General features: G+C 40.1%; 1 protein-coding gene across 1 annotated transcript; it reads left to right on the plus strand.

The window, feature by feature from the left end:
* Nucleotides 1-205: 205 nt before the first annotated feature.
* On the plus strand, nucleotides 206-9,142 carry cdo1 (cysteine dioxygenase, type I). Its single transcript, XM_083784079.1, has 5 exons — nucleotides 206-434; nucleotides 1,773-1,850; nucleotides 2,802-2,953; nucleotides 5,172-5,341; nucleotides 8,114-9,142. The coding sequence occupies exons 1-5, from the start codon at nucleotides 265-267 to the stop codon at nucleotides 8,141-8,143; spliced, it is 600 nt and encodes a 199-aa protein (XP_083640205.1). The 5' UTR covers nucleotides 206-264; the 3' UTR covers nucleotides 8,144-9,142.
* Nucleotides 9,143-15,116: the final 5,974 nt, after the last annotated feature.

Genomic DNA, 15,116 nt, shown 5'->3' on the forward strand with positions numbered 1-15,116 from the left:
TTAAAACAACAGAAAATATGGGTAAATGTTTTGGCTATGATTAGGTATGGAATTAATTACCAACATTATTTTAAGTATTGTGCAATCATAACTCAAAGTTTATTATAATTATATTGTTTGGTGGGCGAGCACGTTTTGTCGTAATGGTACAGTCCAACACAAGTTCGCCCCCAAATTGCTGCGCTATAAAAGTATACCGCGCTCTAGGGTGCATAAGCTTTTTTCTTTTACCAAGAGGACAAAATACATCATAACGGCGCAGTCATGGAGCATACCGAAGTGATGAAGCCAGAAACTCTGGATGACCTGATCAAGATTTTGCATGCTATTTTTGAAAGTGACAATGTAAATGTGGAAGAGGTTCAGCACGTAATGGAAGCATATGAGAGCAAGCCACAGGAATGGAAGAAATACGCCAAATCCGACCAGTACAGGTAAACACGTTTAATTCTAATTAAGTCTAGCCCACATTGCATGCGGTTACTCAGTGATTATACAATCCACTTTGGGATTCCACTTAATAAATGTAAAATTCTTGAAATATGTCTACATGTCTTCTGTTAATTTATTAGATAGTAGACTCCATAAGATAATGTTTTTAATGGTATCATGTTTGACTTATTAAGATCTTGCGCGATCGAGTTGTTTACATGATTGATATATATTCCAAGCCATGCCTAGCAAATTCTGTGTAAAACCTATTGATAATTTAGCCACATTCCATTCCACAACACCGAATCCCTGGATTTCAGTCGTGGTGTTTATGCAAATTTATGTTTTCTGCAAAGTGTGGTAGGCTACTTTGCTAAATGTTTTTCAAAAATTCGAAAGAAAAAAAACAACCTCGCTTACTTCACCAATCCAAGTGTTTTGATGAGAGAGGAGGAGTACAGAGGAAGGTGGGTGGCTGACTGACTGACTGGGTTATCCAATCAGCATTTAGAGACAGACACACCCGCTGATGTTCTAGCTAGCCTCGGTCCCAGGCTTACTTATCTGCGAAAAGAAAAACTGATGTGCTGGGAAGCCTGGTATTATCGCCCTCCAGGGAGCTGCAGCTGGCTCGGCTCGAAAATAATTGTCTTTAGACGAAACTGATGTGATGATACAAACACGCAAATGCAGTGGATGTAGGGAACCCGCCAATTAATGCAATTTAAGTAATGCGAGAAAAACAATTGGGCGCCTACTATAGATGCAGGAATTAAAAGTAATAGGTAATAGGTAAAGGTAATTTAAACAATTGTGTGACCAAATAATACAACGCATGAATTACACGTTTTTAATAGATATTTTGATATTTCCTTTTGATTGTTATTTATAGTAGGCCTACAGCTTTTCCTGATACAGTTTACACATGACTTGTTATTACATGTAATGTGTTAGACATTTTGATGTAGAATTCGGCAATGCCTCTCACATCGTTGTGGGGAAGCAATAATTAGCCTACTTAGCAATGTCCTGGTAGTTCTGGCTACCTGAAAACGTTCCAAAGAGGCAGAGCTATTGTATACGTGTTCTTCCACAACCTGGTTTACTTTGAGATTATTTATTGGCCTATGTTTAGCTAATGTGACTTCAAGATTCTCACTCATCACAATTCATTATAATGTATTAAGCTTGAAATAGTGTTACATCTTGAAGTAGACATGGATATATGGAGGTCCCTGTGCTTAAATTGTATTTTCTGTACACACTGTTTTTATTTTCCCTTACTGTAAGCTGTATACTACTATATGCTGCATTATTACAGAAATCGTTGTGTTTTGCAGGTACACAAGGAACTTGGTGGATGAAGGAAATGGGAAGTTCAATCTCATGATTCTGTGCTGGGGAGAGGGTCATGGCAGGTGAGATGTTGACCCTAATTAAAATGATTTGAACAGAGTATATTGGTCACTAGTAGTTTTTTATTGGTTATTGTTGTTATTAAGACATAAAGTAGTAGTACCTGCAAAATGCCTTGCAAATTATCATGTCTTAAAGGCCCTCTGCCACTGCAACAAAGAATGGTTCTGAGCATGGTTGATAACCTTCCAGTTGCATTTGTGCATGGCCTGGCCTGTCTTGTTTGAAAAAGGGCCAGCCAGACATAAAATTAGTCAGGTTTCCTGTCTGTCAGACTAATAAAAACATGCTTACATAATCTTGAAAATACCCAATCTTTAGACTGATATCCACAATGGTGTAGTCTACTGTTATATGCTATAATATGTAGGCTAGTATGCCGTGCCAAAGTACTTGGAAAAAGTTGCATAGCCTACGTGTGCATGTCGCACAGGGAATAATTATGGTATACCATCTGAAAAAACCTAGACTACAGTTTTGGATATCAATGCATTTCTTAATATAACAATGTTTTCACTGTAGTGACTGGATCCAACTTACTCTGATTCTAGTTGTCTCACTTTATCTATACATTTGATTCATCTTTATGTGAAAAGTTATTTAAAAAAAAAAGCAAATCAAGGCAATAAAGCACCAGATAAGAGTTTTGGTGTTTTTAATTGACATGCAGCAACAATGCCTGTTTGGCAGATCAGATGCCTTGCTTAGAATGAACCTGTATTAATCCCCAGAGGGGAACTCAGGTAAAGCACAAACTCTGACACTGTATCACTGTCTGTCTGTGTGTGTGTGTGTGTGTGTGTGTGTGTGTGTGTGTGTGTGTGTGTGTGTGTGTGTGTGTGTGTGTGTGTGTGTGTGTGTGTGTGTGTGTGTGTGTGTGCATGTGTGCGTGCGTGCGTGCGTGTGTGTGTGTGTACGTGTGTGCGTGCATGCGTGTGTTGTACACTTTACAGTAGTATCCATGACCACACAGACTCCCACTGTTTCATGAAGCTGCTGCAGGGCCAACTGAAAGAGACGCTTTTTGAGTGGCCCGAGCATGAATCCACCATGGTGCAGAAATCACAGAGAATCCTACAGGAAAACTCTGTGGCTTACATCAACGGTAAGAAACAAAAAACATTTTATTTGTTTTCCACACAGTCAGTGGTACTGCTCCTCACCACCAACAGCCTAACCTGTTTGGTGAGTGAGTGAGTGTGTGTGCGTGCGTGCGTGTGTCTGTGTGTGTGTGTGTGTGTGTGTGTGTGTGTGTATTTGATCAAGTCTGACTTTTGCTTTCGTATCTATGACAGTCTTGGTCTCTACCCCTCTAACCCACAGTTTTAGCGTTAACTCCTTGCAACCGTTTAGACCCAAGGAGTTGCATGGTGACCCTTTGGTGTGGTTAGGGCTTAACAGTCACTGGACATCCGCACAAAAAGTTGCTGACCCTGTAGCCACAGATGTGAACTTGACATTCGGAACCTGTGTGCACTGTATCAGTCCGTAATTTTCAATACATTAACCCTGTGTCCCGTATGTCGGAAGTTCCCTGTATACCTAGAATCTTGCGCGTCTGTGGCATGCTCACGTCTTACACCACGTGGTCTGTGTTGTTGTTGTTTTTCCGTGAATATCGAGTGTCCGAGTGAGACCCACACACAAACCGTACATATTGAACAAAGGTAGACGTTGTGTATTTGGCCACTGACCGTGTTGTTTTTTCTCCGTGAATAAGAGAGAGAGACAGAGATAATCCAAGTGGGTCCGTGGTGTTGTTGCTTTCCCTTGTTCGATGCATACAGAATAGGGCTCAAATTTTACATTCACTTTCAACACGGAGTGACAAACTGCTGCTTGCAGGAAAGGCCAGCAGTCGCACACCCACCCAGCTGGGTTGAAGACACAGAGGTAACGTCAGTGATGTATCATGGCCAAAAAGCACAGGTGTAAACGGCACTTCTGCATACTCTGCATACGTCATGGTCTATGACTTGCACAAAGCTGCATTAACATTTTCATTGTGCTTATTTGCATTGTGCGTGGAATTGTGGAACTTTTCTTGTTCCACAGTATGCATAATTTGTCACCAGTTTTACATTTTGACACACAAAACAGCTGCTGCATATTGGAAGTGACTTATTGTATACCTTGTAAATTATTGTAGCGGTGTTAAGGTTGACTACATTTTTTAGTTTCAATGTTAATGAATAGTGGGTTTGTTGGTGTATAATATTAATAGTCAAGTAGACAATTCTTATTGCTTTCTTATGTAATAATAGATGGGAGGTAGTGGAGGGGTGCATCAGGTGAAAGCCGGTATTACACTCGTCACTCGATGTAAACAGGATGTAGACGAGGAAAAAAAATAATGGCACTCAAGCACAAACAACATTAAATCACAAATCTATTGAAAAATACGGACTAATAGTGCACACAGGTTCCTAAAGTCGAGTTAACATCCATGGCAACAGGGTCAGACTCAACACTTTGTTATTTTTTGTACTTAGAACAGGGCTGTATACTGCGTCAGAAATGTGTCCCTGACATTTGGCCCAAACTGGCCCATCACAACCGGCACACAAAAAACTAAAGTCAGAATCCAAGGCTGTTTTCAATACAAAGTTGATCAGATTCAAATGAAATCTCAATGACACCTTTGAAAAGTGCTGCAGATCATGTGAGAATTCTGAATTGGTTCTGATTTTGCCATAGGAAACAACTGGCTTCAATTGATCTGTCTCTCAAGACATACATGTGCAGAATTGCTCTAAAATGCCCAGGCCGTAGCGTAACGGTCTGGGCACCGGACTGGTGATCCAGTCGCGGTGTGCCGCGGGTTCGACTCCCGGACCCGACACGGCCTTTACCGCATGTCATCCCCCCATCTCTCTCCCGTTTCCTGTCAGCCTACTTTCTATCCCTTAAAAAATCAATAAAGGCGTAAGCCGCAAAAAAATATATATCTAAAAAAAAAAAAAAGAATTGCTCTAAAATGAAAACAGGAATTGAATCCAGTCCAGTCATGGTTCTAGCAATGAATACTTGGTACTTACTACCACTGACGTTCTCAGCCACTAATCTGTCCAATGCATTGAAAGGTATTCAGGTTTGGATGACCAACTATTTAGCCCAAAGCTGACAGAGCCCTAGTGTTGTTTGGTGTGTCTTTGGTGAGGGCATGGTCAGTAACTGACTGTTGACCCGAAGCCCCTGACCCCCATCTCACAGCTATTCGACATGTCAATACTTTACATTCCTGTAGCATTTGCAGTGTATAAATGTGTGCTGTGTGTGTGTGTGTGTGTGTGTGTGTGTGCGTGTGTGTGTATGTGTGTTAGACTCCGTTGGCTTGCATCGGGTGGAGAATGTCAGCCATACAGAGTGCGCCGCCAGTTTGCACCTGTACAGTCCCCCGTTCGAGAGCTGCCAGACTTTTGACCAGCGGACAGGACACAAGAACACCGTCAAGATGACCTTCTGGAGCAAATATGGAGAAAGGACTCCATTTGTAAGAAACCTTTGTGAAATTTGACCAGTCACAGAGATTCTCTCTACTTCAAAACTCAAGGGGCCAATTTAGGATTACCCACAGTCGTAGAGATAGGTCATAAGCGCCCTACTTCCGTATTCGTCCATCTTCCTTATGTATGTAATGCATGATATGTAGAATACTCACAACATTAATATTGCAATAAGAAGTCCAAGTTACAATATCTACAAGTAAGACGCGCAAACGCGGGAAGCGAACGCAGCTCGTGTGTGTGTGTGTGTGTGTGTGTGTGTGCTACAGCTGCGCCCTGTGTGTGTGTGTGTGTGCTACAGCTGCGCCCTCTGGTGGCGGGCGGGTGGTGTAACAGCGGGACAGACACACACACAGACATTCAGCCCTTGCTGTCATAGTAAGTGGCTCACTGCGTTCGCAATCACAAAATATAAAACATTGGGGGTGAAATGCCATGTAATAGAATCCCACAGAAGGGAATGTTTTAGTGAGAACGTGGTGAAAGGAATTGGGCACAAAGAGGATTAGTCCTTAATGTGTGAGACTCTCATTTAATTAAAGCATGACATTTTTGATAATGGTACAGTCCGCCCGCAAATTGCTGCGCTATATATTATCATGCTCACCAGGCTGCATTGCTTTTTACCAAGAGGACAAAATATATCATAACGGCACAGTCATGGAGCATTCAGTGATGAAGTCAGAAACTCTAGATGACCTGAGCATTAACACAATCAACCACTAACCTCCTTCCCTTATGTAACACCTGGCTCCAGCGTGTTAACTAACCTCCTAAATCCATTGTTGTAGACAACCGAAAACAGAACCCATTCTGGGCGGGAACCCCTATTTGTATCTTACCCCCTCAGGCCGGGCACCCATATTTGGGTTCTGTACAGTATGTACAGTATTCAAAAATGTAAAAAAAAATATTCTGCTATATCAATATTTGAAGTTTTTCAGAAACCTTAGGTCAGGATTTAGAGGCGTTTTTAGAATCGGCCTTAGGCCTGAATGGGTTAAGACGTTGGATATGTTCGATCTTGTTATTTCTTCTGTTCTCATGCTGTCTTAGGAAAGTGGGCTCCAAACACTACTAGTAGTAATTTGGTTTGACTTAAGTTTTCAACAGGTTGTTGTGATTTAACAATCTTCTCTGAGTGCCGATCATGTTGGAGATATTTCCTGCAGTATCTGGGGACTGCGCATTAGTCCGACATCCGACTACGTGGCCGGTTAAGACTCACCCTGTGGCTTCCGCGTGTGGTTATGGTTCGGGTTTGGGATGGGGTTAGCATGGGTGGGACTAATGTACCTATGTACCTATGTCTAAACATAGGTACGTAGGTTTCATGGCTGAGTATAGAATAGATATGATATGATGTATAATCAAATTTCTGTGATGCAAGTGATGATATCCCGTGCAAATCATAAACTCTTTTCACATAGCCACTTGACAAGTCTCTCTGTTCAAAAGTCCATAGTGTGGAGAGTGCAGGCTAAAAGCTGAGACAGACTTAAGAGCACATTGAATTGATCAAATCACCTATATCACCTGTCATTTAAGGAGCATCACTGATGAGTTTTTCGGATTAGGTCATTGCAAACTGGTGCGTTTTTGGAAAGCCGGTGGAAAAAACAGCGGCTCTGAGATTCGTTCCAATATTCACGTCCGAAAACGCAGAAATGTGCAGGGACCTTTAATTAATTGACCTTTTCTCAAATGAGAATGTATTTAAGAGCTTGATGTACTATATGACAGTGAGCTTATCTTGATAGTTTCAGACAGTAATAACAAAGGCAAAGTATTTTTTAAAGTTGTAAAACATCATGCCACAGCTTTCATTGGCTGACATGAAATTGTACATTTCACAGCAATCTTCAGTGTTTAAAGTTAATGTTTAGAGGTAAGCTGAGATAAGAAGCTGGAGTTGAGTCTATTCACCCAATCAACTTTGCATTGATAAAGCAAAATCATCTAGTTATTCTAAACTTTAAATTAGCTTACTTTGTCCAAGCTAAAGCCAAACCTTTAATCTAACTCAATATGAACAATAATAATGAACTTCAGCATTTAAAAAGGCTTTATAATGCCGGAAATCTGTGGTTATCATTAAGTCTTTCCAACCTCATTAAGGACTGCTCTATAAGCAAATTTGGCAGCCCCAGAGTATTTTAAGACACAGTGAACATTTACTGGACAAATGGAAAGTTACTCATGCTCATGCTGGGAATCTGTTTCCAGTTGTTGCCAGATGTTTCAACTAGAACGTTACATAACATTCCTCAAGGCAAATTACTTAATACATGGAGCATTTCTTATCTTATTTTTTAAGAATGTAGGATGTTACAGTAGGTCTAATTTTTGTTTTTGTATTCTTGGACTAAGGTGCCCTTTTGCAGTGCCAAAAGCACTGGCCTTATCAGAAATCTACCAATTGCATAAGTATACCTTGACCACAGTTACGTCTAGTTTGCCCATCATATTTCAACACAAGAGATAAGATAAGATAGTATTAGTACATAATGAACTCCACCTGCTTACCTCAACACACATCACTTCTACGCTCTAATAGTGTTATTGAAGTTCATTGTGTGTGTGTGTGTGTGTGTGTGTGTGTGCGCGCGCATGCGTGCGTGCGTTTTTCTATGTACACTTGCAGTGCTGGCATAAAGAACAGGAATACATGTGCATGCAAATTAGTACAGTAAATTAACAGAGTCATGGTGCTAACTAAGGTGTTAACTGTTTTTTTGTTTCTTTTACTATTTCCATAGGCGAACACATTGTCACAGGAGAACAACTAACCCCACTGAAGGAAGCAGAAGATGGCAGTTACATCTAAAGTGACAATGCTGTAGATCGAGAGTAAGGGAAACTGCAGAGGAGGCGAAATGTGGAACTGTACTATGACTAAGCAACCCATTTAAAATCAGGAGCAGCCCAGTTCAAAAGGACATGCCAGTAATTAGAATGGCTTTATCACTGCCCAGTGCGAGCTTGGCAAATACTGATGAGCACAGGACGAATGCATGAATAGGCTCGGCCACGGATTGAATCTGCCCTTTGTTTGTTGGGCCAGAGGAGACCCTTTTCCAATAACAACATTCCTGTGTTTCCATGACCTGTACAACCACACTTCTGTACTGTTACGGCCTGTAGTTGAAGGGAAGGGTGTTAGAATTTCAGAGGGGAAATGTTACTTTATAGTATTTCTCTTCAGTCACATAAAAGCCACTTTAGAGAGGAAAAGCATTCTGTGATAAAAGTGGAGCACTTTTATAGCCTTATTTACTGTTGATTCATGCCACTCGAAATTTGTCTTAACACCTGTTGAAGATTGTGATGAAATGTAACAGCGGATGTATTTATACAGTCTAATTAGAACGTGAGCTTCTTTTTTGCATTATTTTGACAAAAAGTTAAAGCTTTATAGATGTGTTATTTTTTGTAAATGCTATGCCTGTAATTTATTTGCGAACTATTCTGTTGATAGGGCTTTGACAAGTGTTTTAATCGGCAGGCTACTTTAATGTCATTCCAATTGTTTGAATGCAATTGTTATTAGACAAGAGTCTGGGGGAGGGGAGATTTAGTTTTCTATGCAGACATGTCTTTAGGGCACAGCTCTTACTTTTGCTCAGGATTTTGGCCCTTTGTTTTAATTATAGCTGTATTTATATACTTTATAGTTTTGCAACATAGCACCTACTATAGGAATGTAATTTGCATGCATGATTTCTATATGTCAAATGACAAATCTGGCCCTGACTGTAGACCATTAAACACTTTTACCTATGTCATAACCAATGTTTCCAGTTGTTTTCTTTATTTATACTAGAGTGGTGCCCTTTGGGCACTGGCCTACTTGGAACAATGCAAGTTGGAAATGCATGCCCCACCCAGTTATAATGTCTGTGTCCATTTTATGCCCATATATGGAGTTCATTGTCAGGCATGCCCAAATATGGAGTCTATGCAGATGTCAGAACACCCAGTTATTACTTGCACAAGCCGAGTGCTCAAAGTACTGCGATCGGCTGAGTATGTATGTAACTACAGTAGCCTATGTATGTCGGTGTCCTCTCTTGTTTAAGACTGTAGCCCAATCATGGACCAACATCATTTGGTTACGTCACCAACAGCCAATAAGGGACCACCATTCTTGGTGACGTAACTAACAATATATCATAATATATCAGGGTTTTTTGGAAGCGGTGATGCCAGTGGTGAGCACACCTCATGGCATGCTCTGCTTGCGCACAAGTACAAGGCCATACATGGTCTACTTGTGTGCAAGGCACACCCATCATTGGATGGTGGATAATGATGTACCATAATGATGGCAATGCAGACAAGCAAGACTTTTATGGCACAGCATGGCACCATATTGGTTGATCAATGACAATGGAGTGTGTTTGTGAGGAGGCAGCTGTTGGGATTACATGGAAGTGTATACGTGCAATAATTCTTGTTTTTTCAGCAAACGTTATCTTGACCAATCAATACATTATGGTTTTATGATGTGCTAGATATTATGGTACCAGTTATTAGCCCATTATGTTTGTCCACCTTGCATTTGCTTGGCAACTGGCGAGCAACTATTGGCTAATAGTGTGTGTAAACTGTGTATACTGTATGTGTATGGGTAAGAAAAATGTGTGTGCAATGACCTTAATTACCATGATCGAGTCAATAGACAATGGATAGAGCATTTCAACTTTATACTTTACTCCGTTCCTCCTGTTATACTTTATTATACTTTAAATGAGGATGATGCAAACACAAAAATCAGGAGTTGGGTATACTCCTAATATGTTACAAATCCAAGGGCCAAATACCACAATGAATGAGTTCAGTCTAATCATCTAATCATTAGATGATTAGACTGAACTCATTCATTCAATTCATTCAAAGATACATTAGATTCTAATGTATCTTTCAGAATTAACTTCAAGTGCAAAATGTGTTAAATAAGTGAACATTTAAATAATCATTTTTTTTTAGAAACACTGGTGTCACAACCCAATGATCTAATAGTACTGCAGCAACTACCTGCAGGAATGTGGCAACTTTGATTGATTGATTGAAATATTTATTAATAGTTTGCAGAATTACAGTACATTTAAAGCACAACTCAATACAAAGACTTAACTGTGAGTGGACGACCCAATAAAGCATTACACTTGTTTACAAGAGGGTTCACCTTGTTCAATTCATCAAAACATTTAGAGACGTACAAATAGACACTTCTATATAGCCAAAGAACAGAGCAGGAATTCATCATAAAGGAGGTAAAAAAAGGGAAAAGAAACATAATGAGGGTGAAAAGGGCGGATGGGGGGGGGGGGGGGATTTCAGATTTTACAGGGGCCAGTTTTGAACTTGTGTTTTAAAATCAGATGAAGGGAACTAACTAATACACTATTTACTTTCAAAACTGACCTGTCAGTGTCATCATAGGCGTCCATCGGTCAGGGTTGACCATGGTTTCGCACTGCTACTCCACACTGCACTGGTCTTGTACCTTTTCCTGGGACATTTCCTGCTGAGATAAGGGCTCCAGTTTGTTTTGCACTCATTGATCAAAAACGTGTTAAAAAACAAATATGCGTCATCAGAACATTGCCAGTTCCCTTTGATGAAAGAACAGTGTTTGTCATATAAACCTTCTTCAGGTTGTAACCATGCCAGCCCATGGCCAGTATTATATAACTGGCCATGATGGGCAAAAGTCATGAAGGCACAGCATGGGCTTACTTCTACGTTTCCCCTTTTTATAAGAGGTGATGGTGATAATATGCCAGTCACTGGGAGACAAGTTTTAAATCACTGAGACAAATTTACTGGGTAAGCAGTAAACATCTCAAAGTAAGCAATTTTGCCTAGATTCAGTTAATGTGATAGTTAAATAGGGCCCAAACCACATGGGTGCAAAATGCCTTCTTCAGCATACAGCATGCCCATCAGTTCGACTCCAGGATTGTTTCCTGTGGCTCATTCCTTCCCTCTCTGTACGCCTTTCATGTGTCTCTCTTACTGTCTCTATCGAAGTAAAGCAGAAGGGAGAAGCTTATAAAATGCCCCCCAGTGCAGTATGTGAAGAAAATTGCATGCCTTCAAAACACCAAAACAAAACAGTGAAATCATAAAATGCTATGTCATTGCTGTATTGTGTAGTCCCTCCACAGTAAAAAAAAAAAATCCAAAATAGACTGTGAAATATAGCTACAAGTTCGATATTATAGATGATAAATGCTCGTATGTAATGCAATTTAAGACATTTTATTCTTATTCTTGACATTGTATCATATAAATCAATCCCAGGCACCAATGCCATGAAATATTTTTCATACCTGGTGGTACATTTCAGCTGTGAATTTCAGATGGGGAAAAAGCCTGGATCTTGGGTCACGTGTCTTCAGCAACTACTGAGATAATTAAATCCATTCAAATGACAAGCTGAGTTAAGTGATAGCCAAATTGTTCCTAGTGTACTATAATGTCCCATTTGATTTTATTTGTTTGATTTTATTTAGTTATCCTAAGGCATTACCCTGGCTTTTCTGGGCAACATATGGACACAATTCACTGCAACATTCAAATGAAAACCATAAAATTCAGCCACAGGATCAAAAAGCTACTGAGAGATTCCACGTTAAAGGAATGCTATAATTAAAGCAGCCAGGCTTTATTATTCCTTGGATCCCATCATGAAGCAAAGTGATAAAAAAGTTGTTGTTCATGCTTTGTCAGTTGCTAAACAGGTTAAATGTAAACAGTTCTGCTGCTTGTATTTTGTAATAATCAACCCGTCCTGGATTTTTCAGCCCACTTTTCCTCACAGAATGTCATGTTGCCCCCCCACCAGTATCATATCTTTAATACAACCAGCTGTGACAATACCCATAAAATATAAATTGAAAGATTTATGATCTTTTGTTCTGGTTGGGGCACAGATTGCTATGAACTACAAAGTAAAACTGTGGAAATCAATTGACACAGACTTAACGGCAAACTTCAATGCCTTGCTATGAACAGTAGTTTGCCTATATAGGCTGCCTGCATACTATACATTGACTGGGGTCAGTCCCATACATTATCATATACTATACAGAATTATCAACACTGCATGACTTTTGTGCGTACTCACAAAATAGTAATACTAATAGTAGAAACTTAACAGATATAAACATTAACCAATGTCACCTTTGCTTTCTTCCTGCAAACCTCATCCAATAACCGTTTTACTTTATTTTTGAGGGGCACTAGCCCCTCCTATATTCACCTATTAGTGTAGATTTTCTTACACAAAATTTTTATTCCCATTGACAATGAATGGAGAATGTACATCATATGTGGACGAGCAAATCGACACGTTACGTCATGATGATGTACAATGATAAGAGTGCCCTCACTTCACACGGGTGTGATTCTTTTACCCTAGCCTGGTTCTACCAGAGACCTTCGTCAATTAAAGACCATAGCATTCTTTTCATTACTAGACATAATTATTTTCTGTTAAGTTGAAAGAAGGCTCTCCCACCTACCCAAAAATCATGGGGGGGAAGAGGCGATGGAAGAGGCGATGACATAGCCTACCTAAAAGTATAACATTTATGATACAATATCCAAGGAGAAAAGCAGAAGTTTGTAAGGGTCTGGAAACCATTTCTGTCTTATTTTTAATCTGAATTCCTTCAAAAGGTTGAACTGATGTTTCATTTATTATTATTAATCTTAATCATTGTATTTTGGCTACTGAAGAAGTCTTTTTGAGTTTGTTTGCCTTTCCCCCCTGGGCGTTGTACATGGTTTGTGTAGATTTGTGTAACCGGGAGGGACAGTGTGTAATGCAAGGATTTTCAAAGTGATTGTGAACCGCATGCAATTCCTTCACAGACCTCAAGTTGAAAAACTGTGGTGTAGTGGGTGGGAGGGGGGTTGTGGACGATGAATGTGGTGTCAAAGAAAAAATAATAATACAATAAATAATATGCATTGTGCACACAAACACAAGCTACTGTACCCTGTATATATATATAGTTTAAGTTTGGTCAAAAGTCCCACGAGCTGGGGTGCCTGAGGACCAGATCCAACTCATCAAGTTAGCATTCAAGCCATTGAATACCATTTACCAACTTTTTTACCAACTATAAACATTTATTATGTTTTACCCTCATCCAACCAGGGACTCTAATTTGTCCATTCTCTAATCCTTGCTCAAGCATGGGAGTGAGAAGAAAGCTCCCTCTCTTACAAAATGACTTATTTGAGTAATTCTAATTTTAGCCATATACTTCATTTGCACATATGTAACCGGGCACATATTTTGCATTGTCCCCACTTTCGACACAACTACTAAGGCAGATAGCATGTACTGTAGCTATTCCATAATGATGTAACTGTTCCCCTTTTTCTCCACTGAATTCTGTAATAACTGTAGAGCTGGAAAATCTATTAACATGCTGAGCAAACTGGTAAAATGATTACTAGCAGCACTGTCAGCATTCTTAAGTGAATCAGAAGTAGACACTGGAGATGACCACATGGTTCATGATCTATACTTGTTGCCACCGTTGTAGAGACGAAATAGTTTTGGTTTTTTACTGGTTTGATTGATTGATTGAAATATTTATTAACAGTTTGTAGAATTTACAGTACATTTTAAGCACAAACTCAATACAAAGACTGTCAACTGTGAGTGGACGACCCAATTAAGCATTACACTTGTTTACAACAGGGTCCACATTGTTCAATTCATCAAAACATTTAAAGACATACAACCATTTAGAGACATACAAATAGACATTTCTATGTAGCTAAAGAACAGAACAGGAATTCATCATATGGGAAGCAAAAAAGGGAAAATATACAAGCACTGGGAAAATATACAATATACAATATACAGTGAGGGAAATGGGGTGGGGGGGATTCAGATTTTACAGAGGCCAGTTTCGAATTGCAGCCATCCGTAGGTGCCCTTTGAGAGCGGTTTTGAAGGAGTCAAGGGATTCACATGTCTTAATGACTGTTGGTAGGGCGTTCCACATTTTGGTGGCATAGGAGCGAAAAGAATTTAGTCCCTTGTTTGTGCCGAATCTGGGTTGTACATGGTTTGTTGCACTCCCTCTGGTGTTGTGGGTGTGGACTTCGTTTACATTAAGGAAGTATTTAGACAGGTACATGGGTATCTTGGTGGTGTATCGAATCTTGTGGACCAGACCCATTGCAAGATGCTGTACTCTGTCGACGACCCTAAGCCATCCCAGCCTGTCAAAGTGGGCAGGGGTGAGGTGGGTTCGGGGGGTGAGGCCAAGTAGGAGCCTGACCAGTTTGTTTTGGGAGGTCTGGAGCCTTGTTTTAAGGGCCTTTGAGGTGCTGTGGTACCAAGAGGTGGATGCATAGTCAAAGAAACCTTGTACGAGGGCTCCTGTTAAGGTCTTCAAGGTGTTTTTGCTGACCAGTGAGGAGATCCTGTAAAGGAATCTTGTTCTTTGATTGACTTTTTTGATTACGTTGGTGGCCATTTTATCACCGGAAAGATTAGCCTCCAGGATGGAACCTAGGTAGGTAATTTGATCTTTTCGTGTGATAATATTGTCACCCACTCTAACCAAGAAGCCATCTGCCTTGCTGAGTTTACTATTTGATCCGAAGAGGATGGATTCAGTTTTTCCCAGGTGTAAGGATAGTTTGTTATCAGCGAGCCAGGTGCAGATTCTACCGAGTTCAGAGCTGAGGGTCTTTTCAACCTGCAGTTTGTTCCTGTCCGAGACC

The sequence above is a fragment of the Protomyctophum parallelum genome, assembly GCF_964188405.1.
Source record: "Protomyctophum parallelum genome assembly, chromosome: 15".
NCBI lineage: Eukaryota > Metazoa > Chordata > Actinopteri > Myctophiformes > Myctophidae > Protomyctophum > Protomyctophum parallelum.

Coding starts and splice junctions, on each gene's coding strand:
- cdo1 (XM_083784079.1), top strand. CDS start 265: ATGGAGCATACCGAAGTGATGAAGCCAGAAACTCTGGATGACCTGATC. Junction 1,851..2,801: donor TGGGGAGAGGGTCATGGCAG/GTGAGATGTTGA, acceptor TACACTTTACAG/TAGTATCCATGACCACACAG. Junction 2,954..5,171: donor CTCTGTGGCTTACATCAACG/GTAAGAAACAAA, acceptor TATGTGTGTTAG/ACTCCGTTGGCTTGCATCGG.